This window comes from Varanus komodoensis, unplaced genomic scaffold (genome assembly GCF_004798865.1).
Source record: "Varanus komodoensis strain SLA01 unplaced genomic scaffold, ASM479886v1 scaffold59_1, whole genome shotgun sequence".
In the NCBI taxonomy this organism is placed as follows: domain Eukaryota; kingdom Metazoa; phylum Chordata; class Lepidosauria; order Squamata; family Varanidae; genus Varanus; species Varanus komodoensis.
Window position 1 is genome coordinate 3,575,852 of NW_025336221.1, and position 27,852 is coordinate 3,603,703.

Sequence of the window (27,852 nt, forward strand, 5' to 3'; positions counted from 1 at the left end):
TCCTAACATCCTCTCTTATCATTGGCTCCGCTCACGGAGAGGCTAGCCTAGACGTTAAGAGTGGCAAACAAAACTACCAATAGAATGGCAGGAAAGAGGCTGAAGCCTTTGCCTATTGGTTGTCTGGCGGCGAGGAGCCGGAGAAGCGGGATCGTTTCCTGGAAACCGCCTACGGGGAAAGCGCGTGCGGAAGTCGACGAGGTTGACGTTGTTGTGCGCGGCGACTCTCCGTCGTGCCTTGTCGCTGTAGGAAAGGACGCTGTCGGGGAAGCCGCCAGGTGGGCTCAGGCTAGGCGGCTAACGGGAATTGGGTGCTGTCCCTGGGGACGGACGCCTGTAGGCCTTTGGAACCCTTTAAGCGTCGGATGGAGGAAAGGATTGAGAGAGGGGTGAGGCGGGGAGGGGAGTGTGCCTGCCTCGCGCCCCGATGTGATGCTCGGGGTGGGAACGGCGCAAGTGTCGGAGGACGGCCAAGTGTGGACCCTCTCTCCACAGTACCGCACTTTCTTAGGTGTGCTGCAGATACTGTCACGGGTTGGTAAACTGTCACGAGAAATTGTCATTTACCCGCTCAGATCCTTGGTGTAGCCAGCTCGGGTTTGTCTCCTCATCAGCCTGGCGCCCTCCTACGGTTTCTGTGCCTCCTTTCCGCCCCGTCCTCCTAGCAAGCGGGTTTGGGGAATATGAGAGTGTTAGTCTCACATCTTGGAGCACACCCCGTTGAGGAAGTGTGGCTTGCACTGGCCACCAACAGTTCTTCAGTGTGTCAGAGGGATGTTCCAACCATACCTGGAGAAGCCAAGAACTGAACCTAGGATTTCTTGCATGCACAATTCACAAATTGATTGAAGGATAGCTTCCCTGAAATGGAGGGACTAGAAAAGGGGAATAATCCAGCTGTCTTCTGTTTCAGTAAATGTTTTGCTCTTGGTCTCTTATTTTTCCCCCTTTATTAAGCATATACTATCTAAATCTGATTATGGATTCCTCTTTTGGGTTAGCCAAGAAAAGAAGGTTGTTTGGGCCAGGTGCAGGCAGAAAATATGTTTCCAGATGTTTTGGAACATTCCTGACCACTGACAGGAGCTTCTAGTGTTGAAGTTCAAAATCTCTGGAGATTTATCTTCTGTTCATCCCTGATCTAGACTACTTTTCCTACTGTGAGACAAGACCACAGGTACAAGCAGGGAGTAAGAGCAACAGGCTGCTTCTCTGCTAGATTATCTAAGAGGAGGGGCACATATAATGATGCCCCCACTGCTGGCTTGTATTTGCAGAATTTTCCTCAAGTTATCACCTTGGGCTGCAGCCTCAGTATGGAAAAGTCACCATTCTTGCAGTTCCTTCACTTCCCAGGGATACCTAGCTCTTCCTGGTTAGATAGCCAAGGAAATTATTGTTCTACTGTCTGCTTTGTTCTCCTTGGCAATGGTTGCTTTAAGTCACAGTTCTAGATGATTAAAGTGAGAGTCATCTCTTAAGCGAGGCACCAGAAAAAGCAATCCTGCACCCTGATTCATTAACCAGATTTCAGGTAGTAAATTGTAAGGGACAGTTCCTCCCACTTCCCTCTTCCTAGTTTAAGGATCAGCTCCTGATTGTGAGCAAAATGTCCAAATGAAACTTCTTTGGTACATATGTCTGCGCTGGTAAATCTCCATTGGAATAGGAGTTCTAGGATTTGCTTTGACTGAGGGAAGAAAAAAATGGGGAAAGTACAGGGAGTTGTTGTTAGGTAGAATTCCATCATTTCAACAACCTAGCAGTTCCATTCTTGATAGGAGATGTGTGATGCTTGCACTGATTCTATGGTCCTGAGACTGCTTTGCCTTTGTTCAGTTTTCTGGAATTGAAGATCAAAAGTTTTTGAGGATAGGTCAGGTTCAGAGTGGAGACCTGTATACTGGTTGTAGAATAGTTCAAAGGCCAAGTCTGAAAAAAGGGAATTTTGGAAAGCAAAGGAGTGGTATGATACCGTCACAGGGAGTTGAACTCTCATATTTTCTGGCATGCAGCTGGTCACTTTCCCAATATGTATATTTGTGCATCCAACAAGGTTTTTCTTTTCAGCATGAATGTGGGAGTAGCTCATAGTGAGGTGAATCCCAACACCCGAGTGATGAACAGCCGGGGCATTTGGCTGTCCTACTGCATCTCAGTGGCTGCCCTCCATGTCATTCTTCTCAGCATCCCCTTCTTCAGTGTCCCTGTGGTCTGGACTCTGACCAACGTCATCCATAACCTGGTAGGTCGAAGTTCTGTTCTTATCCTTGCTTAACTTGGAATCTTCATTTTTGAGCCTCTTAAAACAGGGTTGAGCAGAAGGTAGATCTACAGAGGATTTGGATCAACACATAAGATGATGAGAACTGGTATGCTGTGATGGTTAGAGTGTTGGACTGGGGACTTTTGAGATTCAGGTTCTAATCTACACTCAGCCATGAAGCTCACTGAGTAACTTTGGGCCAGTCACTTATCTTGTCCTAACCTCTCACAAGGTTGCTGTTGTGAGGATGAAATGGAACTATGTAAGTTGCCTTGGGTTCCTCACAAAAGGAAAAGAGGCAGGATATAATGCAATGTAATAATAACAAGTCCCTGCCCAATTGACCAATGGTCAGGAATGCTGGGAAGGGAAGTTGAAAACTTCTACATGTAGAGAAATCTACATTCTGCCTTGGTCTGGGGTAGTTTTTGGGTGGTGTTTATCACTTTCCCAAGTAGAGATGCCTTGAACGTTATCCCAGATTTTGAACTAAAAATTCTGCTCACACAGCAACTCTTGTTCCCTTGAACATTTTAATAATTCCAGAGTTCTAAGTTGTAATTGGCACAGCACAACAAACTGTTGCGGCTGCCTTGATGTATTTTTTCCTGCTGTACTCCAAAGAAAAGAGGGGGAAAACGATCACTTCTTTCCCCTGTTCAGGCAATGTACTGGCTACTGCACACAGTGAAAGGAACGCCTTTTGAGACACCTGACCAGGGGAAGGATCGCCTCCTCACACACTGGGAACAGATTGACTATGGTACACAATGGACCTCCTCCCGCAAGTTCCTAAGCATCTCACCAATTGTGCTGTAAGTGCCAGAAATTGCTCATTTATTTGCATCCATTTGATTAGCTTTGCAACAGCTAGTAAATCTCAACAGCATTTGTTCAGTGTTCACTGGCTATGCATGGTCAAGTCCTTCTATTGCAGAACTTGCCTCTCTTATTTGTGGTCAAATCTTGTCTTACTTCCTCAAGTATTGATTCATGTTTATTTCGTTGAGAAGGTGATAGTTGTGTGTGTGTTTTGCTTTAAATTTCAAATTTGCTTTTTAGAATAATTTTGTACAAATATCACTTGCTGCTAGAATAGACTCCTTTTAAGATGAGTCTGATTAAACTTGATCAGCTACTCGCATGGAAGCTGTTCTCATCTTAATGAAAAAGAAATGCAGTGCCAGGACTGCCAAAAAGTGGATATTCATGCATTGATTCATTCATTTTCAAATTTATATGCGACTCGCTAGCTCTGCAGGGCTGTCTAAGCAGATAACAGTATACAACAAACAGTAAAAATACAGGGTAAAATCTGTAATATCCAAGAGCTATGCAGACACAGGGCAGGCTATCATGCTACAAAATTCATGCTATGAATTCAGGCTGTCCTTTTGCAAAGGTTCTCCATATATGCAGTAGGCTTCCCTATGGGAAAAAGAGCTCATTTGGACTTATATCAGTGCTTTGTGGAGGCATCTGGCTGCTCCTTGAGAAGCAGGTTGCTGAGTCAGATGGACCTTTCAGCCTGATGCAGCAAGGCTGTTCTTATGTGCGTGCTGACTGGGCTTGGAAGCATTTACACACACTTCCCACTTGTGTGCCTTATTATATAATAGGAGGCTGTTTTCCCCTCTCCGTGTCATTTATCCTATGTAAGAGGTGAAATGAAATACTTTTAGCTATTAAAGCATGATGACTCTCCATGCATTTCCACAATCCTTCCAGAAATTAAAAATATAGGTAAAGTTAACTTGTTATATTTAGAGGAATCTCCTTGGCATGGGGAAGCTGACTGACACAGACTGAAAACTTTTTCTGTATTTATCTGTAGTTAACACGGTATTTTTCTTTCCCATTAGCTATATCTTAACCAGCTTTTATACCAAGTATGATCCTGTGCACTTTGTAATCAATACCACCTCCTTGCTGAGCGTCCTTTTGCCCAAGCTGCCGCAGTTCCATGGCGTCCGCATCTTTGGCATCAACAAATACTGAAACAGTCTGAATCTTGGTACTGCCGAGACTTTCTTCTTCCAAAGAAAAACCGCTCCTAGCATTAAGATCCTGTGGCAAAGACATGATCACACCATTTGAAGCTCTGTACAACCATGTCTGACTGAGTGGGGCGGAGATAGCTCTAGTTGCTCACAGAACTGAGAACAGCATTGAACTGTTTGTTCCTTGGAAGGCAATTTCAACCATTTTCCCTGTGGCTAATGAACTGTTGGGCTGTTACCTCTTCTGGTGGAGTGAAACGATAACTGAGCCCTCAGACGTGCATGAAGTCTTCAGCTCTTCTGGCAAGACTTCTGTTTGAGATGTTTCTGACTGGGATCAGCTTCTGAGAAGGAGCCATTCTGTGTAAACCCTTGTTTGTTTGTTCATTCGTTCTTAGAAGTTCCCACTTCAAACAAGCTTGTGCTGCTGAGTTTTGTGTTTGTTCAAGGTGGGAAAGCCTCTGAAAGAGCTCTTACGAACATGAACTATCATTCTGTGATTACCTTAACTCTAAGGTTTACGCTCCTGAGCTCCACAAATATATGTCTACTGCACTCCTTAAGTCATTGTTCGTTAAGAATAGATCAGCTTTGACTATAACTTTGTTCATACTAGTGAAGTATGAATCCAGTATGGAAGTTAGCTTCTGTGTCATTTTTTAACTAGTCCTGGTTATAAAGGAAAAATGTAAGATTGCACTAGTGTTGGAATACTCAAATTAAACTATAGCTTTTGTCAGTGTTCTGTGCTGCTTCTCTTTAACTTCTACCCACCCTACTTTCTGGCCCTGTGTACGCAGTTCTTGCCAGCCTCCTCTCTGTTCCTTTCCTGCTTTTTATATTCTCAGTGGCTCCCAAGAAAAGGGAGTGGCAGGGGAGCTTACATCTAACAGTTGCCTACATGATAATTGACAAACTAACTCTACAGAAAAGTAGTGATTTTAAAGATTACATGAACATTCTTTTGGTTGTGTTACATAGTTGGGTGACAAGATATGATTGAACCTGAAAGAAGCCAATTGCTAAAATTCAATTTATATTGATACTCATAGATCTTCTGTGTTGTTAAACTGTTGTTGTAAACCACCCAAAGAGCTTTGCCTGTTGAGCAATGCAGAAAGATGATGATGATAATCTGTCCTTAAAGCAGTCATTTGAACTGTTGGGGTAGAGTTGAAATTGCTTCCATTCCTAGCAGAGTCGTCAAGCTCATTACATTAAAGTGCTATGTCAGTATAATTTGGTTTTTCATCTGAAAGGATGCATATATGAGTCTGATATGCAACAGATCAAGTGAAAGGCAGACATATGTGAGCTAGTTTTCACAGGTAGAATTATTAATAGCTAATACTACCCTTTTCTCTCGGCCAAAAGCAGTCAGCATTACTGTCTAGAGTGAACATGCAACCTGGCTTTTTTGCATATCCTGGTGAAGTTTATTAGCCATGAAGATTGCTGTTGGCAAGAAGTAGGTCTCTCCTCTCTCAAAATGCACATACTGTAGTCATGTATTTTTTACTCTTTCTAAAGAAGTAATACTTGTTTGGAGTTATAAGTTTGGCACCTGTGTACCCAATCAGAGCCTGAGAAAAGATACATACATTTTGAGTGCATGACTGAAAAGTTGGAGACCAGACCATGCAAAATCCGTAAATTGTATGCAGAAAACAATACTAGGTTCTAGATTTCACTTATGGATAAAATTGTTCAGAGTCTGAGATCTGGTCTGCCTTCGGCATATCATGCACCATTTTTTTCTTATTTAGCTAGTTATCTGACACAGATCAATAGCTGAGGTAACAGTCCTTGTGGAAAAGAACACTTTCCTCCCCATACCCTTTTCATCTGTCAAAAATCTTCCTTCTGCATACATAGGCCTTTAAAATAGGCTGGCTGGTACTGTCATGGAATCAACTGGACACTTTTCAACATAATCTCTGCTCCTGTGTGCTGTGAGGTTGTTTCCAACATAGAGCAACACCACATATGAAAACACTCCCAAATGCCCTATGCATGACAGCCTTGTTCAGCTCTTATACATTCAAAGCAGTGGCTACTTTTGTGGAGTCAATCCATCTTACCTCTCGCCTTCCTTTTCGCCTGCCTTCTACCTTCCCTAGCTTGGTTGTCTTTTCCAGGGCATTCTGCCTTCTCATGGTATGTCTGGATTATGACAGCTTCAGTTCTGTCATTTTGGTTTGTAGGGAAAGCTGTAAGACTTTGAATTGATTTAGGACCCACTTGTTTATCTTTCTGTTGGGCTAGGGTATTTGCAAATCTCTCCTCTAGCACCATGTTTTGAAAGCATCAGTTTTCTTGTCCACTTTCTTCACTGTTCAGCTTTCACATCCATAGATGGTGATCAGGAATACAATAGTTTGGATGATCTGGGACTCGGTCTCCTGTGAAACTTCCTCACTCCTGATCTTTTATAGTTCTTTTGTTGCTGTCCTTCCAAATCAGTCTTTTTAAAATTTCTTGGCTACAGTCTCCATTTGAGTTGATGACTGAGCCAAGGTACATAAGACCTTTCACAATTTCAATTTCTTCAGTTTTAACAGTAAAGTTCTATAATTCTTCTGTGGTCACGATTTTTTTCTTAGTATTCAGCTGCAGTCCTGCGTTTGCTCTTTCTTTCACTTTCATCATTTGTGCTGATGAAGTTCATTGCTGCTTTCTGCCAAAGTATGGTATTTACATATCTTAAATTATTGATTCTTCAACCAATTGTCAATCCTTCCTCTGACTCTAATCCAGCTCTTCTTATATGTTCTGCATACAGATTGAACAGATAGGAAGATAAAATGCACCTTTAACACCTTTGCCTATGGGAAACTAATCTGTTCCTTTGTATTCTGTCCTAACAGTAGCTTCTTGTTCACGATACAGGTTATGCTTCAGGACAATTAAGTGCTGAGGTACCCCCATGTCTTTCAAAATCATCCACAGCTTCTCATGATCCACACAATCCAAGGCTTTGGTGTAGTCTATTAAGGATAGACTATCTTCTGAAATTCTTCGGTGAGCTTCAGTAGCCAATGGATATTTGCAGTATAATCTCTTTATTTTTGAAATCCAGCTTGAATGTCAGGCATTTCTCACTCTGTATAATCTACGACCCATGATACCTGTTTTACTGGAAAAAAATACTTCATTTTTTAAAAAAGACAAATATACAAAACTAAGACGTGAGCACACAGTGACTAACAAGTTAAGAAATACAATGCATTTTAGGTGAAATAAATAAATGGCTATTACCTCCTCTATCAGAGGCAGTAAGCTTTTGTGTTTCTGAGGAACAAACATGGATGGGTGCTATTCCATTCATGTCTCATGGCTATCTCGTTAGCCACTTTGTACTGATCTATATAGTCCTTTAGGTTCTTCAAATGTAAGCAGATCAATGCAATGCTCACATGTACCTGTATGAAGAATGGTTTAATATGCACAGCAATATATCATAAATGACATTGCGACACACAAGCTGACTGAGAACTTGCACTTGAGAATTCTGTAACGGTGCTGGAGGAGAGCTTTCAGAATAGTCTGGGGCCAACAGAAGTGTGAACAAGTGGTTCCTGGATTAAATCAAACCAGAACTTGCCTAGAAAGAAAAAAAACTGAGGCTGTTATACTTCAAACACATCCTGAGGCAGCAAGACTCCTACAGAAGATAATATGCTAGGGAAAGTTGAAGGCAGAAGAGGACAACCAAGTATGAGATGAATTGATTCCATAAAGGAAGCCGCAGCTAAGTTTACAATTGCTGAGCAAGGCTTGCTAGAACAGGAAATTTTGGAGGTAATAATAGGATTGCCATAAATTGGAGACAATTTACAGTACATAACAACCAAACTTTCTTTAGGAAATATTTTTTTAATCTAAAGCTTCTAATTATCAGAAGGCACCATAGCTGATAATTTTTCAAGGTGATAGGCTACCTAAAAAAAATTACAATGTTTATTCATTTGAGATTGAGCATTGATCATTTGTCAGCCTATTTTAGATCCATGGACTAATGAAAATATAGTAAAAAGGTAAACAAATTATGGTAAGTGCAAGCTTACATGTTGCTCACACTTGCCAATACTGATGTACATTCTTCATAAAACTTGGCTTAATGGAAAAGTTTACCACCGAGTAGCAGAAAACTGAAGAAAAGCTTGCTTTCTATAGTTGAACTGTTTCTTCTCCCTTGCCATGTTTACTGGCTTAGTACCATAGAAAGTTGATCTACTACTCCTCTGGCATGAGTGAAAAATGTAACACTATTTTGTGGAAATGGACTTCAGCTAGAATGCAAGGTGATTGCTCAGTAGTCAAATATTGTGAATAGCTCCTGTTGAAAGGAAATGATTGGAGCCATCAGACAAAATAGTAACTGTGCTCCAAGTTACAGTGTGAGCATCACTTGCTACAAAACTGATTACAATGTTTAAATAGCTTCCCACTAAATCAGGCATAGAAAACCTTCCCAGAAGTCCAAAAAGATTGGGTACCCCCATGTACCATTTACAGTGTTAGCGTTAGAGGTCCCTTTTGGGAACATTCTGTATAAGAGTGGGGAGAAAGCCTTTTGAGTTTTAAGCCAGGTTAAGCTATATAAAAAACATGTTTCCTATATATGCTGAATACTGTCAACAGTAACACAGGAGTTTAAAGAAAAGGTACTGATGTTTGGTTACATAAAGGAGGTGCCTGATGAGCTGCTGAGTGGAGGGCAACTGTGGCTGAAAAGGCTCTGCTTAAGATACTAACAGACCTTATTTTATTTTTCTTTAGAATATTTGTAGGCTGCCTTTGAGGGCAAAAGCCTCTAAGGCAGCTCACATAAATTCTGTAAAGCATGAAAACAACAAAAACAGCCCATTGCTAATAGCGTCTAGCTCAGAGGGTTCTAAAATCTGAAACCCAAGGACAATCCACTGAACGTTTTTAAAGAAGACCAGAGAAAACAGGCAAATCTTCAGGGCCTTAATCTGGTAATGATGGGGCCTGACAGACTCCTAAATGTAAATGAGTAAGGTTTCAGTCAATCACTGATATCTGGGAAACACATACAGAAGATATTCTCTGAACCAAGATGGCTCCAAACCACTGGGGCTGTATTAATCATTAACTTGAACAATAAGAACTCAAGGTTAATTAGAAGCCAATACAGAGAAACAACTGGCTTCATATCATCTGTACAAAATGGCAAAGGGCGACTGCTTCATTAACACAAAACTTCTTTGCAACAGTGAACTTTACCTGTAAGAATCCAGATTGTTATGCTCCAGCACCTATTTAGTAATGACCAGATGACTATTGACCAGCTACATCTTATCAACTTAGTATTAGAGAGCTGGGAATAACTGGGCATCTGTCTTTGCCAACCTGGTGCCCTTCAGATGTGTTGGGACTGTAACTCCCATCTTCCCCCCGTTTTCCAACACATCTAGAGGGCATCAGGTTGGAGAAGGCTGCTTTGCACAAAGCAGTAATGCTAATTTCCTCTTTTCAGGCCCTCCCCAGGCCATCACCATTGGATTCTAAGCAAATACTGGGAATAGCCTGGAAGGAAGTCTATTCCCAAGATCCTGCTGTATAGCTGAAATTCAAAGACCGGCACAACTGCTTGTTTACAAGGGGCAGCTTGCACCCAAGGAGTGAGTGAAGGGCTGAGCGAGGCACCTGGACTTTTGCAGTGCTTTTTCTCTATAGGGGTTGTCTTGCCACACAGCAAGCTACTTTGCAATACAAAGAAATCTGGCTCCACCCTCTTAGGACTGGTGCCAGAATAAAAACAGGGAGAGGTTGCACAGAGATGCTATGGGGAAGTTGCAAGTCCTAAGACATGAGGCAGAAAGGATGTCATGGTTGGCTCTCTGAGATTATTCAATGGCCTGATTAGGCAGGCTCTTTGGCAAGGGAACCAATTCTACAACCTGGCAAATGGCTAATGACAGAAGGCAGTTCCATCACACGCATGCGCACACGCACATAGACCTTTTTTTTTTTTTAAAAAAATCAAACTTAAACCAGGACTCAAATGTTTTAAATGCAATTTAGTGTTACTTTTTTATTTCTTTTAAAAACCTCCTTAGAGAAGCAAAATTGGGAACCAGTTCTTTTTCATCTTTGAAGGTAAGTTATATACATTTCAAAACTGTACCCAATACAAAACATGCCACGTACAAGGATGTTTTTTGTTTGCTTTTATTATTTTTAAAGGAATCTTTCTGTTTGTTTTCAGCTCTTTGCTCTCATTACGAAGGACAGTTTTGCTACACAGAAATCACACGCACAAAGTAATAAAACCCCAAAACACAAAATATAATTCCTCACAAAGTCCACACTTTATTTTTTAAAAAGTGATTATTTTGGGTTCATAAAAGGGTTAAAACTTAATATATATAATATGTGCAACTGTAAACAGAAGTATGGGACAAGGCGTCAAATGCGATTATACAGGCAGAGAACTTTAAAAAAGTTTTAGCTTCAAGACTGGGTTATAGTTTATATAAAAATTAAAAACTGTATAGTCTTTCTTCATCAGCTAAAATCTACAGGATTATCTTAAACTCTAACCGTCATCCAAAAAAATCTTGACAATCTATTATATTCAGTCACTTTTATCTTTTTATTTTAAAATCTCTCTCAAGCTTTTAAACCTTTGTAGCAATTCTTTAAAATTTATTTTTTTACATCTTTACAGCCTTCCAAATTAATGGAAAGACACACAAACAAATCCAAAGAGACAAAAAATGTATACTGGCTTTAACTCAAACCTTTATTTTAAAACAAAGTCCAGTGGTTTTGTTATTGATAAAACTTCCCCCCTTCTCTACACAAATGCCATCTTATTTACAACTTTAATTACTTAATAATTTGTCATCTCCCCCCAACCCCGTTTTTTAACCGTCATAGCTTAGAACGGTTTCCAGAAGCAGCTTTTTCACTCAAGAACATGGTTCTCATCTTGCCGACAAGGTCAGAAAGAAAAGGTATTTTTGCATGCTAACCCTGATTAACCCCACCTCACACTGCTAGGAAAGACAGGTTGTTGCCACGTTCTCTCTGCACTGTGTCAACCAGGTGAGAGTATGAGCTGTGGCCTACTAGATCTCTTGACGCCACTCTGTCAGGCATGTTTGGGGGACAAGTACACGTTTTAAACGGGAAAGAGGAAAATGGTGCAATTGTGCGTTACAGATCTCAACTGTACAAAGTTAGTCAAGAGAGCCTTACCAGTAAAGTCTCAGCAACTCTTGCCCCACTCCCATACCAACTTAGGTTCAAGGGTACCAGCAGTCCTCTCAAGGGTCACTGAACAGCAGGGAGACCGTGTGTGTGTGTGTGTGTGTGTGTGTGTGTCCGTCCATCCCAGTCCCCTTTATAATGCCCACATTTTACCTTCTATTAATACATAATCTCCCTACATGGGGTAAGTTGCTGCTGGACAGATGGCTCTTAAGATACTGGTTATAAACTGATTCTGTTTTCTTTAAAAAAAGGAAAAAACAGAATATCTATATACACAGAGAGAGAGAGAGAAAGCATAAACACACTCCCTTTCCCACACACTCTTTTCCACCCAAAGATTGGTTAATAAACAAGCCTCCCCTTCTAGTTGCCTTCCCACTGAGGAGGGGGATCTTCTGCAGAGAGCTACTCAGCAGTCCGTCACAATGCTGCAGCCACAGCATTCTTCCCCCATGCTAGTTCAAATATATATACAATATATATAAATAGATAAATAATCCCAGCCTCTGCAATGTGCCAACAGCTCTTTCTCTCTCTCATTCTCTCTCTCACACACATACATATACAAGCCTTCAGAGCAGCAAGTTGATCATGGGGACTCAGAGAGGGAACTGGGACTTTAAGGAGATGGGCTAGGCCAACAGCTGATCCTCCCCCTCCCCCTGCTCAGAGTTAGCCATTAACCATTGGCCTTTTAACCAAACACATGCTCCCTGCTTTGCAGATGGGCAAAGTGAAGCTCTGCTGAAGAGAAGTGCTGGGGTTGGCATCTGGTGACCAAGAGCTCTTTCGTCCCCCAATGTGTTGGCACATTCAGACCACCGTATCATACCTTGCAGTGTGATCTGCCCCGTTGGTGGATGGGAAACTGGTATTCACTGCAGCAATTCACTGTGGATGAGATCTAGAAGACAATCTTGCTTTTGGTGGTGGGGGGGAGAGATGAGAAGGGGGGGAATCCCACTTCCCACCTCCACCTGGAAACTGTTCCCATGTGTGCCAGAGCAGCTGTGGGTCTCCATGTTCAGGGAAGAGGGCTCAAAAAGCAGAAGGGTGGCACAGCGAGGGGCTCAATATTAGAGAAAAACAAAACAGCAAAGTCTAACACTTCAAATGAGGTAGGTTCAAGTGCGGATGCTCCTCGCGCATGGAAGATGGGAAGGTGGGGAGGCAGAGGAAAGGAAGATCTGTTTCCAGCTTCTGCAAGTCAGTGCCTGCTCTCACTGAAAAAAGTACTTTTTCCCAAAAACAATATGTATACACACACATTCATACTCCCCTTTTCAAATCCAACACCTAAAAGTATACAAAATCCAGAGCCAGGGGCTCTAGAAGGTGGATTGTCAAGCTAATGAGTTTCTTTGAAGCCTCTTGTTACCTTGGTAGATTAGCAAGCAATAGATATTAGGTTAAAAAAACCTTTCACACGCACACAAAAAATTCCTAAACACACGCACACACACAGAGGAAAAAAAAGAGTTACAAATTCTTCTCCGGGGATCCAATAGCCATGCTGCAGTCCCCTTCCCCCAGCTCTGCTAGAAAGAATGCCCCAATCTCCTCCCAGAATATTTCTGAAGTCCATTATTTACAGGTGCACAGGGGCAGAAGGGGTCCCCATTTCGGCATCAAAAGAAAAATACTAAAAAGAAAACCCTGAGTTGCCAGTTTATCAGTCCCCCACCCCAGATGGGGTTGCTAGTGACTGTTGCCTTCTGCTGGGGAGAGGCAGACTGCCTTGCCTGGAAGGAGGTGGCAGCTGGACTTGACAGCCAAAATGGCCAGTTGGGCAGAATACCTTAACCGAGACTGGTGTGCGGTGGCACATATGCTGACATCGCCACTGCCTGTGAGTCCCAGCTGCCCCACCAGCATGTTGGGATGGTGGATTCCAATCATGCTTCCCTGGGAGATTCTCCACTGCGCTGGAGGACCGGAGAGCTGGTTGAACAAGCCTCCCTCTGCAGAGCCTCCTGCGCCATTTGTGCCAGGCAGCCAGGGTGTCCCCCCTGCCTTCTTGGACAAGCCTCTTCAGGCTAGTTCATCCACTTCCTGCAGTTCCAGGCTCCACAATGGCACGGGATTTTGTGCTGATCATCTTCAAAATCAAACTGGTAGTCGTACGTGAGCTGAAGGGAAAGGATACCAGATAAAAATGAGAATGGTTTGGGGTTTTGTTTTGGTGTTTTTGCACCGCTCGTCTTGTCTAGTCATACTGCAGCCACGCTCACGCCAACCATTATTTCAGTCAAAGAAAATGTTAATACAAATCAGCTTTTATACTGTTCATACTGTAAGAGGAACAATACAGTAAGGAAGGAAAAGGAATATGGATTCCTCTTTAACATGCTTCTACTATTGAACCATTTAGAACAGAGGAAGCTTGCTTTACCCATTCAGTTGAATAATTTGGCCTATTCTGGCTAGCAAAAGCATGGCAGAACTTCCAGAGTCATTTCCTATCACTGTCTGCCTGATCCTTTCTCTGGAGATGCTGAGGCCTGAAGCTGAGTTTTTTGGAACAACAGTCCCTCGGTATGATGGCCCAGCTCACCCATTCTCAAAATGTGCTGCTTTCTTGACTGGCCTGATAGGTAGAGACAAGAGCACTCTGGCATATCCTCACGTAACTTAAGAGTTGGGAAATGTATTTTTGCACACAAGGGGAGGTAACAGCACACAGGTAAGGAGGATGCATCTGAATAACCCCCACAGGTATACCAAAGTCTGTTTGCTTTTCATTGGTGGAATGATGTACACAGCTGCTACACTGCAGATGGAAAACCAATCTGATGGATGATGCACCAACATTTCAATGTTATCAGCAAAAATCCACAGGACTTGAATGCATAGAATAATAGACTATTCATTAAACTACGTGAATTCCTGGAACTCATGCACACTTGCTATGCCATTGTGGCATGATTTAGACTACTCTGTTGCTCAAACTCTGTGCATGCACAAGGCAGTGGAACCAGAAACACAACATACCCAGAAATGCTGGTATAGAGTGAGAGAGGACAAGATGAGAAACCACTTTGGAAGCCCACCTTGAGTTCTATGTTAGGAAGGGTCTGGCTCAAGGGCAGAGAAGCTCCTTTACATGCAGGCTCTGAGGTTTGATCTCCAGGCAGGGCAAGGAAAGAAGCTTGCCTGAAATCCTGATCATTCACTGCCAATCAATGTCCACAGTATTGGACTTGCTGGACAATACAGCAGCTGCTTGTGATGGAGGCAAGGCAGGATCTAAAATGTTCTAAATCAGCCTTCTCCCAACATGATGTATATATGTATGCATTTCATTTTTATACCACCCAATAGCCGAGGTGCTTTGAACTACAACCGCTCATTATCCCTACTCAATAGCCATGCTCACTATGGTTGATGGGAATTGTGGTCCAAAACATCCTGAAAGGTCCAGGTTGGGGAACAATGTTCTAAAATTAGGAGTGGGTGACTTATGGCCCTGGACATATTTTGGCCTACAAATCCCATGAATTCTAGTCACTGTTGATGGGAGACGTAGGTCAAAACATTTGGAGGGGCACAAGTTGCCCAGCATCTACAAGCATTTTCTTCCCCTATTCAGTGCCATTTGAGGATTATTCCCCTAGGCACAGCTGCCTTGCTCTCCCTGTTCGCCACTCCACCACCATCCAATCCTCACCTCCTCTCCCTTGGGTATTCGGCGACTTGAGATGATTATTATCTTATCCTCCTTGTCAAACGTCACAACCTCAGCCACACAATTGGGTGCACAGGAGTGATTGATGTACCTGGGGGAACAGAAGAGGGAGAAACATCCGTGAGTGCAACAAAGGGACACCTGACCCTTTGCTATGGCTCCTCTTTTCAGTGAGGCCCCACAAGGTGGACTTTGAGAATCCATATTGTGCTGTGAAGTACGACAATTTTTGGAATGCTCTTGCAATCTAGGGAACAGTCCTGACCCTGACCCTAAGGGCTTACCGGGTCAAAAGAAAGCTGGAAAAAAAGAATCAGACTCTTGGGTCACAGCCTAGGCTCTGTCAGATGGCATCCTCAATGGTCAAACAAACCTTGGGTGTAGTATTTTTAGGCTTTATCTTTTTGGCAGTGGGGCCAACAAATTCACCTCATCACTTTTTTGGGAAGTTTATTCTATAGGCCACATGTTAAAGCTGCACACTGAGCCCAAAGTCTCGCAAAGGAGTCACACAGACATATACATGTGTAGCTTTAACACATACGTACATATGTACATGCGTGTGTGTGTGCATGTATGTATATGTGTGTGTGTTTGTGGGAGGGAGGGAGGAAAGAATGTTATGCACCACTTCCCACAATCTGAAACAGGGTTGGTCACCCACGTTTGGGGAACACAAAAACCCACCATAAGTCCAACAACCCCTAAAACAAACCATGGGTTTTCAGGGAGGCTTATTAAGGAAGTGCTCTGGGTTGCATGATTTGACAACCAACTGTGGCTACTTACCCATGACAGGTTGCAATGTCATGCAAGTCCAGTCAATAAGTATGGATACTTGTGCAGAAAACGTATGGGCTAATTTTCTTTATTGACTTCAAGGATTTAAAACAGGTATTTTCCTTTGTCAGCTTTAAAATCAGCCGATTCCCCACAAATCCCATAAAAAGTCCAAAAGAGTGAAGCCTTTGGCAATTTCAGAGCGGAGCCTCACTCACCTGGCAGGGCCGCCAGTCAGCGTGGCATCGATGACATGCTCATTGTTGATACGGAACATGTAGATCCCTCGGTTCTGGAATATATTGTGGAGGCAGGGCGGGGGGGGGGGAATTATACGGCATGTTTAGGAACCAGTGTCTCCAGTATGCAACCTCTGCCAATAATTTCACAATTCTAGGTTGTTTTTGTGCTCTGCTAAGGAATATGGCTTATCGGGTTTAGATCCTGAGGGGGTTCTTAAACATTTGGACAGAAGGGAAAATTTTGCTCCACGTGGCTCCTGCTACAGCCATGTGGTAATATGGTAACTGTATGGGGCAATGGAACTGGAGGATCCATTTTGCCCAGCAACTGGAACTAAATCAGCCAACTGTACACCTTGTTCACAATCACACCCATGTTGCAAGGAAAGGCATTAACAGGGAAGTCTGAAGCCTTTGATACTTCCACATTCTGATATCCATTGATCTTGTCTGGACTGGAATATATTTATCCACTTGATTTTACATTCCACACATTTTTTGGGGTTCAAAGGATGTATAAAAATATTTAAAATACATAATTTGAAGAAATGAATATTTAGCAACATGTATTCAAAACATGAATTTTCACAAGGTTATAAAAACCTCCAGATAAATACAGAAATGCATAATGAACATATGTGAAAGTGTTTGTCCCTAGTCATTACCATTCCCCATTTTAAAAAATGTGTGTGTATGGGATCAATATAGGGAGAGAATTAGCACCAAGTCAGTCCACAAAACACATGGATCTTGCAGGAGGAAATTTCAGACCAAAGTCTGATTTTTCCCTACCCATACCATTTGCCAAGTCCATTTCCCTTCCTGATTCCAGGAATGGTGAAGAAAGTAACGTCCGACATAAGCCAGAATGATACCAAACCGCTGGCTCTTCCCCAAGGCAAGGCTCTCTCCAGCAAGATGAGTACCACTGGCCCAAAGCAGGACCCTTCGCTCCTAAGCCAGACCCCCTCACAGCCACTAAACAGAGGGGCCTGGTGTTTCTGCCCCATCCGCTGTCCTGCTCCCCCTACCTGCTCCTCATAGATCTTCTCGCGCCTGTTGGCCACCTCGTTGCGGATGATAGTGCCGATGTATTCAATGACCATGGTATGCTTCTCAAGGTCCTTGGCTGCATAGAGCCCCAGCCCCTGGATGCGGGAGCGGGCCAGGTACACGTTGTTCTTCCATTCGGTCTTGAGGCGGCGGTACTGTGAGGACTTGGAGTGCACAAACTGTTTGCTATATGGCGTGTTGGTTTCTCCTGTGAACGTGCTCTGGTAAGCTTTGGACATGCTGGTGCTATTCAGAGTGTGGGGCCTTGGAAAAGTGCGGAGAGGGGAAAAAAGATACTAAGCCTACTGGCTGGGGAGCCAAGGACAGACATACTGAGGGTGCAACAAAGCAGGGGACCCAGGGACAGATGGCTTCCTGGGACAGCCCCCATCCAGAGGCTGAGGACATCTGGCCACAGGCCCCTCTCCCCTAAAGCCCTACCCCTGCATGCCTTCCGCTTCCCAGCTTGGCACTCCAGGAGGCCAGATGCCTCTCTATGCAGAGCTGCGCTTCTTAACAGAGTTGTCTCTCTGAAGTGGGGAGAGGGGAGGGGCTGGGCTGTCCCCATTCCTGCTATTAAGAGTTGGGACACCCGATGCTCAGATGCAGCCAACCTCAAAGAATGGCTACACTGGCATTACGTTTGAGTTTGCAAATGGCAAGAGGTCTGAGGAAGCTTCATCTAGCCCCTGCTTGGTCAGCATCTTCAGGGCAGCAATTCTGACTGATGCAGCTGTTTATCAATGGCAACTGAACCTCAATGATTACTTCAGGAATCTAGAAAGTGGCTTAGTTAGCATCATAGTGTGGATCACAAAATACAGTCCAGAGCATTTCTAGTACTACTAAAATGGCAGCTAACTTGAACTTTCTAAAATTAAATGCCCTTGGATGGTGCCCTAAGATTCACAATTAAACCCGTGTAAAACATACCCAATGCTGTTTCATGTGCATGCGTGCACACACACAGATACATGGAAGTAGAATTAACTTCAACCAAATTTGTTTCAGTTACAGAATTTATAATCCTCTAAAGCATACAATTCTAGAGCCCTAAATTAGCAAGTCATTCTCCCTCAAATGGCAGAGCAACATGAGGCACTTTCTGCATTTGGTAGTTTCATGAGCTACGGATAACTTGTCAGTAACTGGTGAGGTTTTTGCACCATGCAAACTTGGGAGGCTGCTCACACAGCTCGGACTATTTGTTCGTTGCTGTGCTGACAGCAAGGGGCCCTCTGTGGGCCCAGGCAGGGAGAGAGCTTTCCCAACAACAACTATCTTGCCCTTCCAGAGTTCAGATGCCAGAGGTCGAACCTTGGGCCTTCTGCATGCCATGCAGGCGCTCTACCACTGAGCCAGGCCCCCTCCCTTTAAAGGCTACTCCCCCGGAACCAGAGTCTTGCAGTTGTCTCAGAGAGGCCTGCGCATTGTCAGTGAAGGCCTCCACCCCGAGGAGCTGTCCAGGTATGGGTCATGCTCACCGTTTGTAGTGTGTGAGGATTTTGGGCTCTGATCGAGCACAGCCAGTGGGATTGATCATGAGTGGCAGTTCCATGAGTGGATGGCGCCCGTAGCGGAACAGGTAGTTCTGGCAGCTCTCTACGCCAGGCAGCTGGGACAAGAAGGAGCACACGACCTTTTGTGCGCTGGTGCTGCAGTCCTGCTGCACAAGCACTCCCCCCCACGGCCCTCTTGCATGGTGCTGACCCATCTCCCCAAACATAGTTCAGGGGTTCCCAGCACAAAGCCATCCGCACGGCACATAGCTCAGCAGATTAAAAAGGGTCTGGAGCAAGATCAGCCACTCCACCCCCAGAAGCCGCCTCTGCACAGCAGCTCAGGATCAGCTGCTCTTTAATCCTATGGAAAGAGCCATGCCCGAGCTTGAACCCAGCTTATATTCTCTCTGCTTCCCGGGATCTTACATTGGTTACTCATCTTCCTGCCCCATGATCCACCCCCAGTGGCCCACATGCCAAATTTCTCTAGCTGGGGTTCTCATGTTTGATACATACAGACTCAGCAATGCGCAACACAGCATGCACCGTCAAACCGAAGAGCTCTTCTCCTTTTAGATACTCGGGGAAAAGTCGCAGCATGTCGGCTTCTTTGCGCATCATGGCCACTGGTTCAATGATGCGGTTCCACACAGCTGTAGCAGGGGAAGAGGAAGGGAGGAGAATGAAAGAGGACCCCTTCTCACCCTTGCCCATGAAGTGAGGCGCTCAGAGAATCCTCTGGGTAAAAAAGGATCTAGGGCTCCAAACTCCTCACACTGCCTTGCCTTGCTGCAGTCATCACCCAGAGGATCCCGTGACTCCAGGAAGGGTTTAAAGAAGCCTCACAGAAAATGCACACGATCCTAAGATGGCAATAAGCAAGCACTAAGACCACCTAGGAGATGATCAGTGACTGAATGCAGAAAGCCCAGAACATCTCCTGGACCAGGACTGAGCAAGGGGCTGCTGCCCTGCTGCAGAGTACCTGTATTTGCTCCGCTAGCACATGCCCTACTGCTTCTAATTCCTCTGCCCAGGTCATCACCCTGAGTCAAGCCCCTAATGGTCAGGATTCGATAGAACACTAAAAACAAATCTTTGAATCATGTTGACTTTGTAACATTCACTTGCTCATTTCATTCAGGAAATGTAGTTTTACTGCAAAATCCTAGTTCTCTTGTGAAACCTTTGATAATGTACATTGTCCAGAATTACACCTCTCTCTAGTAAGGACAGGAACAAGATATGTAACTGGCTGAAACAACCTAACAGACAGCAAAAGCAACAGCTCCCACAGAGCTCATCTAAATTGACTTGTCAAGAACCTGAGGAGTTGCAAAGGAACATACTGTGGGATTGGGAGGTGGGGGCCACTGCCTCATTACATATCATTATGGCTCTGGTCCACCAACATTTTTGAACAATTTACAGTTTCTATAATGCAAAATGGTAATCATGATTAAATAATATGGTTGAACTGCCAGATTTTTTTTTTCCACTTAGAAAAATGCACTGAAAGTGGGAGTGATTGAACTCATCCATCTGAGTGGGATGATGTAAACTGGTGGCCTGCAATAGCAGGGGGTTGGACCCAGTGGCCTTCATGGCCCCTTCCAGCTCTGCTGTTCTATGATTCTATGACATATGCTGGGCATTTTGTACGAACTATTCTAGATCAGGACTTGCCTTTTCTAGTCCCTGCAGCTCAATTTAGCGCAGAAGAATGTGGGGGATTTTTCAGGGGAAGCAGCTCCCAGTTGCCCTCAAAAACGAGCAACACCCCATGAAAACGAGGCCTCGTGCCCAAGCTCATCCCTCTACCTTGTGGTGAGGAGTCTGTGAAGACCAAATCCTCCAAACCCTGTTCCATCACTTGCACCACGAACTCTGGCCGGCCATTGTTCTCGCAGATGGTGCAGCGGTAGCAGCAGCGCCGGTTGTTGGTCCGCAGGCTCCAATAGATGCGGGTGGCCTCATAACCCACGGGGTAGAGTGCGGTGGCACTGTGGAAGTCTGCCATCTGGTGGGGCAGAAGCTGCCCAATGGCATGGAAGACCAGGCCCCCCACCCGGAACATGTGGAGGCGCTCGCCACGCTGGATGATGCTGGCGATCTGCTTGACCTCGTCCCTCTCGATGTAGACTCTCCGGAAGACAGTAAAGGTGCTGAGCTCCTGGTCACAGGGGCCCTTGAGCTTGTGCAGTGGGCACAGCATCGTCTTGTCCTTGAAGAACATGCACTTGGCCCGGATGGCACAGGCAAAGTGGTACACGCTGGGGCAGCGGATGCGGTTGCAGCTGTTTGTGGCCCCGGTCTTCTGGCAAAGCGAGCATTTGGTGAGCAGGCCCCGATGCAGAGCCACCTCCACGTTGATGAGGGCCCCGCCCTGGGTCTCGTACACCTCTGAGGACCACAGGGCACAGTTGAGATGCACCCACAGGTCCAGGTCCAGGTTCAGGAGTCGTGCTGGGCCGTCCGTGGCCCCATCACCCTCCTCATGGCAGAAGCAGCACTTCCGCAAGTCCCGTGGCACCTTCTCGGGCCGGAGGGTGGTGGCCAGGCGCTCCATGAACTCACTGACCTCCCTGTCCCCATCGCGCTTGGGGCCTCCCCCTTTCTGGATGGTGATGAGGAAGCGCAGCCGCTTCCAGCGCACCCCTTTCCACTTCTTCAGCCGCGGCTTGCTCTCCTCGCCATCCTCCAGGGGCCGGGAACGAGGCTTGGCTTTTGGGGGAGACTGTGGAGCTTCCTCCTTAGGGGAAGGCGGGGAAGGAGAGGGAGCAGGCTCTGAGGGGACTTCAGGCTCTGGGGCCAGCTCTGAAGCTCTGGGGGGGCTGGGTGGGGAGGGGGCAAAGGGGGAGAGGGGTGGGGAGGGCTCTTCAGGGAGGGTCAACAGCTGCCGTACATCCAGGTTAGCAACATTGTTGATGTAACAGTGCTGAGCAGTCTTTTCTGGAGCTGGGCTCTCCTGGAACAAAAAGGAAGACAGACACACTATTTGAGAGAAGGGATCTCAGCCGCATTTTGACAACCAGCATGTTTGGTTTTAGGGTCTCTGCAAGCACGGCAAGGTATTTGCATTGGCTGTGGGTGCTGCAGACTGCATTCATGCCCAAGTGCCACCAACAGGCCCTCGGGCCTCTGCCACACCTTCCTTTCTAAGGAGTTGGGTGGCTGGTAAGTAAACAACTGGAGGTCATGGGAGAAGCATGTGCTTGCATAGCAAACAGAAACACCAACCTTTCAAGCACTGAAGCATTTCACAGATGCATCACTGCACTCCCAGCAGTTTAGAAACGTGCTTTTTAAACAAATGTACATTCAGATGATCAGCTTCCTTCTCCTTCTACAGGCCATTCCTACAGTAACTAAGTTTCAAGGCTGATGGGAAAATATGTGTGGATGCTGAAGTAGTTTTTTCTCCTATTCCAATATCTTGCTTTTCCAATATACCAGGCATGTATGAAGTACTAGTGCATGTGGGTATCTAGGCCCCATGCACTGCAGCTGGCCAAGGACCACAGGAAAAATATAGGAATGGTAGCATTAAGAACACACAACATAAAGTAGAATAAATAGGCGGGGGGGGGGGGGACAGCCTGGCTGCCCCCTCAAAGGAAGATGAATAGATTTCAAATTGGAAGAGAAGCTGCAAGAAGACAAGGGCCCCATCCATCCATCCAATTTATAGGCCACCACAATAGTCCAGATCTGGGCTATCTGCACAGCCAAGTCCTTCAAGGTTTCTCAGACAGCCCATTTCCTCCCAACTGCCAATCACTTGTGGTTTCCCAACCTTCCCCATTCTAAAAGAACGAGACGCCTTTCCTCACGCTTAGCAAGAGCTTTAAGCGACAATATTCCTGGTATTTGTGGTTCTATCTCCTTTTGTCTTCAAGCAGCTCCAGCGTTGGAATGGGGCCGCAGAGCTTCTCTGAAACTGAAAATTCAGCCCTTGGGTTCCCCACCCTTGTGCTAAACCTCTGTTAATCAGCCTGAACAAGAACATAACCCAGTGGTCAACACTGTTCATTGAAGACGGGCCAATGCAGTCTGTGCAAGGTTCCTGCCCTGCCTGTACCTGCTTCAACAATGTCAAGATGTCCAGCTCATTCTTGAGACTGTAACCAGGCAACATAGCATCAAACTGCTTCAGCCATTCTGGACCACCTTCAGGGCCTTTTGGAGTCACTGGCTTCTCTTTGCCTGAGAGAGGGAAAGAGAGAGGAAAAAAACAGGAGCCCATGAATCAGCAGTGGAGAAACCACAAAGGCATATTACCAAGGTCCTGTCCAGGTCAGGATACTCACCCTGTGCATTAGCTTCACTTTTCCTGGGTTCCGTGACAGCACTCCGCATGGGGCTATCTGGAAAGAGCACTTCATAGGAACTGGGGATCTTCATGCTCAACAGCTCTGCCACTGCCACCATGACACCATTCAGGTTCTGGGGAGGATGGAAAGAATCAGGAAGGGGCAGTAGGCGGCTGAGCCACTCAAAAATTCCACCTGCACATGGTGCTATAACCATCATACAGGCTTTTTAAAATACAGCTCACTATGCGTTAACTTACTTGCTTTTCCACCAAAGGATGTTTAAGGTAGCTAGCAGCAACAGCAGCAACACCACCAAATGGACATAAATACAGAAGAAGAGATAACCCCTTGCAGGCCACCCTGAGCTCCCTGGCATACAAGCGGCTATGCATCACTTTATGCGCAGTGCTCTGCACAACAGAGTTGCAGGACCCAAGGTGGGGGGGGGGGCTCACATGACACAGCAGGAGGGGTTCTTCTTTCCTGCAGTAAGAACTGAGCTCAAATCTGCTGCACCGCACCGATGGAGGAATACCAAGGATGGCACAGAAATGGCTTCCCATATAGCCCCCCCCCCCCCCCCCTTGTATTTCAGCCCAGTGGCCAGACCTGAAGCAAATGCTGGGCTCACAGAAGCCCTTATACCAGGAGTGGGGAATCCAAGACCCTCTAGACCAGGGGTCTCAAACTCGCGGCACGCGGGCCACTTGCCAGGCCGGGCGGGGCATGGGGGAGGGGCCTTGCGGCCTTCAAAGCGCCAGCGGCACCCGGGCCGGCCGCGGGATGAGCGGCCCACCACCACTGCGGTGGTGGAATACTCGATGCGTCCCAGCCTCACCCAGACTCTACTTCCAGCGGCCCCCAGGTCAGTTGAGTTTGAGACCCTTGCTCTAGATGCTGCTGGACTACAACTCACATCATTTCCCACCACTGAGCAGGCTGCCTGGGCCTGGTGGAAAATCCCATAATCCCCAAACTGCCATATGTGAAAACAAATGCACCACTTCCCGAGTACTTCCATCTGCTCAGTGGCCCCAAGTGAGGCCCACTTCTAGGCTGGCCCCATACCTTGGCAGCAGCTGCAGACACTGTAAGCATGACGGAGACCTCGCTGCCCTTGGCCTTGTCCCAGGAAGTGCCTGTTGCCCCCTTTCCTGCTTGCTCCAGGGCCCCATAGGGCTTGACATCTGGAAAAGCTGAGGAGTGCAAGAGAAAGGCTCACATCAGAAACGCTTTTTGGACAAGCACGCACACCACTTTAGAAAGGGCATGGAAATTCCACGCAGAAAAACAGGTCCCCACTTGGCTGTGGGAGCAGCCTGCACGTCACGAAAAGCGGCTTGCAAGAGATTCCTCTGCCCTCTAGAGACCACCTCAGAAGCCCTTTGGGCAGTTTCGCCCCTGGAGAACACAAGCAGCAGCAGAGTCTGAATGAAGGGTAGCTGCCCTCCAGATCCTCTGGACTACAACTGCCAGGATCCCCTGCCAGCAAGATGGGAGTTCCAGTCCATAGCACCTGGAGAACACCAGGCTAACTACCCCTGGTTTAAGTCCTATGCCAGTCCACGCTGAACATGCCACCTTCCCCTTCTTCTTCCCAGCTTCTCCAGCTCTCACAAACCTGGGATGCTGGCCTTGGGGATTATAGGTATGACAGGGGACAGCGGACACTCCTCCACCTCACACTTGACTCCAGCCAGCAGTGGAAAGCGTGGCATCTCTTCACCCAGGATGCTCTCAGGCGACGATGCCGGGACAATGCTATCAGGGGGGTCACTTTCCTCGTCACTCTCCATTCTGCAGAGGAATTGCAGAGACTGCTTAAACAATATAGGGGCACTTTTGCAAGTATCCTGGGGATGTTGCAACCCACAGAGTGTGCTGGGAGATGCAACCCAGCCCACCAGTCTACAGTTCAGGGTGAGTAGAAGGCAGGTGAGGATCTAGTGGCAAACTTCTCCATGTTTTCCTGCAGATTAACAAAGCTCTCCAACCAGGGTTAATGAACAGCAGCAGCATTAAAGGTCTAGATTAAATTACTGGAACATTAGCTTTGTAAGTCGCTCAGAGAACCTCCGGGTTCTGGGGCAGCACAGAAATGGAATTAATTAAATAAATAGAACCTCTCATTTGTAAGAAATTAGAAGTAGATCTGTATTTGTGTATGCAGCTCATTCCAAAAGGTGGCTCACAGAGTTCAGTACATAGTTGCCTCTGCCTTCAAAAAAAGCATTTTGCAACTTGCATTGATTTGTGGGAGTTCTAGTAAAAAATAAAAAGAGCTCTCCCAAGCCTGCATTCTGTCCTCCCAGACAGAAACAGCCACGTCCCAGAGCTGTGCTACGGAAGTTCATTCTGTTCCTCTATACGTCTTCAACCTTCCCTCCCTCCTCTTCTCAGTAGTATTCTTAAGACTGCCGTTTTGAACTGCTGGAGGGAGGAGATATCCATTCTCCATACTCCCCAACAACGTCACCCCACGCTAGAGGCCCCAGAAGAAAGGTTTTCCTTTCCTCGGCCAACAGTTCAGCGTACAGCTTTCATTTCCTGCAATGAAGTAAGGCCCTGGAACATAGCATGGTTTCACTGGGACCCTCTGCTGTGCCCCTGCTTTGTCAGGCCTCTCCCCTTACCTGACATCCTCAGTCTGGTTGTGTGGTGGCGTGGGCAGAGCTGCGAGGAGGTCCAAGCTTTTCACTTCCACAGAAGGAACATCTATAAACATGTGCCCCAGGCAAAAAACCGAGGGGTTGGCAACAAAGGAGAGGGTCATTTTAGTGGCGGTGTTGTGTATCTGGAATGCCCTTACCCCAAAAGAGATGCACCACAACTTAACATGTAGGAGACACAGTAAAACCTTTCCATTTAAAAGGCTGCCTTTTTACCACTTTTTACATCTCTTTTAAATGGTTAATTTTAAATGTATTAATTTTTTTTAAAAAGCCCTCCTGTTTTAAGAAGTAGTGGATCATCACCTTTTTTTGTTCTGCTGCCTTTTATGACTATTGCTTCATATTTCTTTTGGAAGTAGTTGTGAACTTTTTTTTTTTAACAAGAAAAGCAGTTTATGAAAACTTTAAAATCAAATGACAGGCAAATCCTCAGAAAATGCGTTTGGGGAACAACTCAGCCCCAATAAGAACTGTAATTATGGTTATAAACTATTCACATTTGCATGGCACTTTTTGAAGCGCTCAATATTCTTCCATCTTCTCCAAATCCCCACTCTCTGCCTAACACCCTTCTTCCTATTTCCCCTTTAAATTTGCTGCACTGATGTATGAAGTATGCTGCTAGACCAAGAAGGAAGGCCACAGCTATTAACATAATTAACTCCAGCAGGATTATACATGTTTCACTAATATTAGGAATTCCAAAATCTATTCCCATTATCCCAAGGGTTGAAGTAGATTTATTTTAGTTCTCCTAGATCGATGGCACTTCTACTTTCTCTTCCACAAGAAAATTTAGAGCAGCTTCTATAGGTCACCTAACCCAGAAATGGACCACATCCTAGAACATTCCAGAATTCGACAGCACTAGCAATACTTCACAATGGACCTTACCCTTCTGCCCTTCGGGCTCATGGGGCAGTACTGGTTCCTTGGGCTGCTCAGTCAGTTCCTCTGAAGGCAGAACTCCATTCACCAGCTTTTGCTGTACAGAGGGTGGTGGTGTGGGGGGCAGTGAAGAAGGTGGCGTGGGTGGGTTGCTCAAGTTGTTCTAGATGGGGAGCAGAGCAGTCAGTACTCACCGCAGTCCCCCACCCGACTCCTCCTCTCCAAAGCTTCTTAGATACCATCATGTTAGATACCCGTTCCCCAACCCTACACTTCTACAGCTTGATTATTTTACTTTGTGAGCTACAGCGATAACTCCTTGCTATGGGGAAGCCTATAAATAACACAAATAAATGCAAAATGCTTCTCTATTGCCCTCCAACAGAGCTTCCATTATGGGTTACTTATAAACTGTAAGTAAGCCTTTATCCCATAGAATACTCCTTGCTTGCCAAGCCTGCTGTGGCAGCAGGTGAAAACATTTTTATTTTCTTGAGCCTTTTGAATTACTGCTTTTTTAAAAAGCTATTCTCATTTTACTTGTGAGGCTCCCTCTGCTGTTTTTGCCTTCAAAATGCTTTATTCTGGTATCATTGTCAGAATTCTGATATTACCCTGTCTCTTAACCTTGTGAGGCACACTTCAAGCACCTACTTGTTGAAGGGTATAATGCAAATTTCACAAAGAATCGGGAAGAAAAAACACCACTTCGCCCCGATGAGACAGACATTGGCTCCACCCGCTTTGTGACTGTCTTCTGAACCTCAAGCAGACTGATGTTTCCTCCTCTGGCTTCCAGCCCTCTCCATTTGCTACAGGTGCTAGAGCCTGAGATGGGCAGGACTTCAAAGCTGTGCAGAGGCAGAGCTACATACTGACGGCACACAGTGCAAGCGGCACAAAACACAGAGATTCTGGTGGTGTTGGGGAGTCGGCAAGTCACATGCAACTCCGAGGCCACAAAGTAAGGGACCGGCAACTGGCAGCTGCTCTGTGACAATCAGCTCCTTAAGTCACGGTCTGGTTCAGTCTGTTCGGCAAAATCCAGTTGATCACACATGTGCCTGACCCTTGCCCATCGCAGCTTATTTAAGGACGGGATACCTGGCTGAGTCCAGGAGGTCACTGTCTCTTCCTTGATAGGGGGAGTTTAGGGGAGGCAGCGGCGACATTACTCTTGAAAATGCCTAACTTGGATTCAGC

The 27,852-nt window shown here is 45.6% G+C and overlaps 2 protein-coding genes across 16 annotated transcripts in view; one reads left to right on the top strand and one right to left on the bottom strand.

Moving 5' to 3' along the window:
- Positions 1-174: 174 nt before the first annotated feature.
- ORMDL2 (ORMDL sphingolipid biosynthesis regulator 2) lies at positions 175-5,008 on the top strand. The gene is made up of 4 exons (XM_044449579.1): positions 175-278; positions 2,071-2,245; positions 2,930-3,081; positions 4,129-5,008. The coding sequence occupies exons 2-4, from the start codon at positions 2,072-2,074 to the stop codon at positions 4,262-4,264; spliced, it is 462 nt and encodes a 153-aa protein (XP_044305514.1). The 5' UTR covers positions 175-278; position 2,071; the 3' UTR covers positions 4,265-5,008.
- Positions 5,009-10,582: 5,574 nt separating this feature from the next.
- The window catches only part of KMT2D (lysine methyltransferase 2D), a 94,395-nt gene continuing 77,125 nt past the window's right edge, over positions 10,583-27,852 (bottom strand). For all 15 annotated transcript variants that reach the window (XM_044449479.1, XM_044449473.1, XM_044449474.1 and 12 more), the window contains 13 exons: positions 26,656-26,812; positions 25,723-25,804; positions 24,711-24,886; positions 24,158-24,285; positions 23,084-23,219; positions 22,855-22,979; positions 20,595-21,741; positions 19,290-19,426; positions 18,756-18,886; positions 17,250-17,535; positions 16,195-16,268; positions 15,179-15,287; positions 10,583-13,640 (listed from right to left, as the gene is read on the bottom strand). In XM_044449479.1, the coding sequence (XP_044305414.1) occupies positions 13,548-13,640; positions 15,179-15,287; positions 16,195-16,268; positions 17,250-17,535; positions 18,756-18,886; positions 19,290-19,426; positions 20,595-21,741; positions 22,855-22,979; positions 23,084-23,219; positions 24,158-24,285; positions 24,711-24,886; positions 25,723-25,804; positions 26,656-26,812 (2,781 nt within the window). In that variant the 3' untranslated portion in view covers positions 10,583-13,547. The remainder of the gene's footprint in view (positions 13,641-15,178; positions 15,288-16,194; positions 16,269-17,249; positions 17,536-18,755; positions 18,887-19,289; positions 19,427-20,594; positions 21,742-22,854; positions 22,980-23,083; positions 23,220-24,157; positions 24,286-24,710; positions 24,887-25,722; positions 25,805-26,655; positions 26,813-27,852) is intronic.

Coding starts and splice junctions, on each gene's coding strand:
- ORMDL2 (XM_044449579.1), top strand. CDS start 2,072: ATGAATGTGGGAGTAGCTCATAGTGAGGTGAATCCCAACACCCGAGTG. Junction 2,246..2,929: donor CCAACGTCATCCATAACCTG/GTAGGTCGAAGT, acceptor TCCCCTGTTCAG/GCAATGTACTGGCTACTGCA. Junction 3,082..4,128: donor AGCATCTCACCAATTGTGCT/GTAAGTGCCAGA, acceptor CTTTCCCATTAG/CTATATCTTAACCAGCTTTT.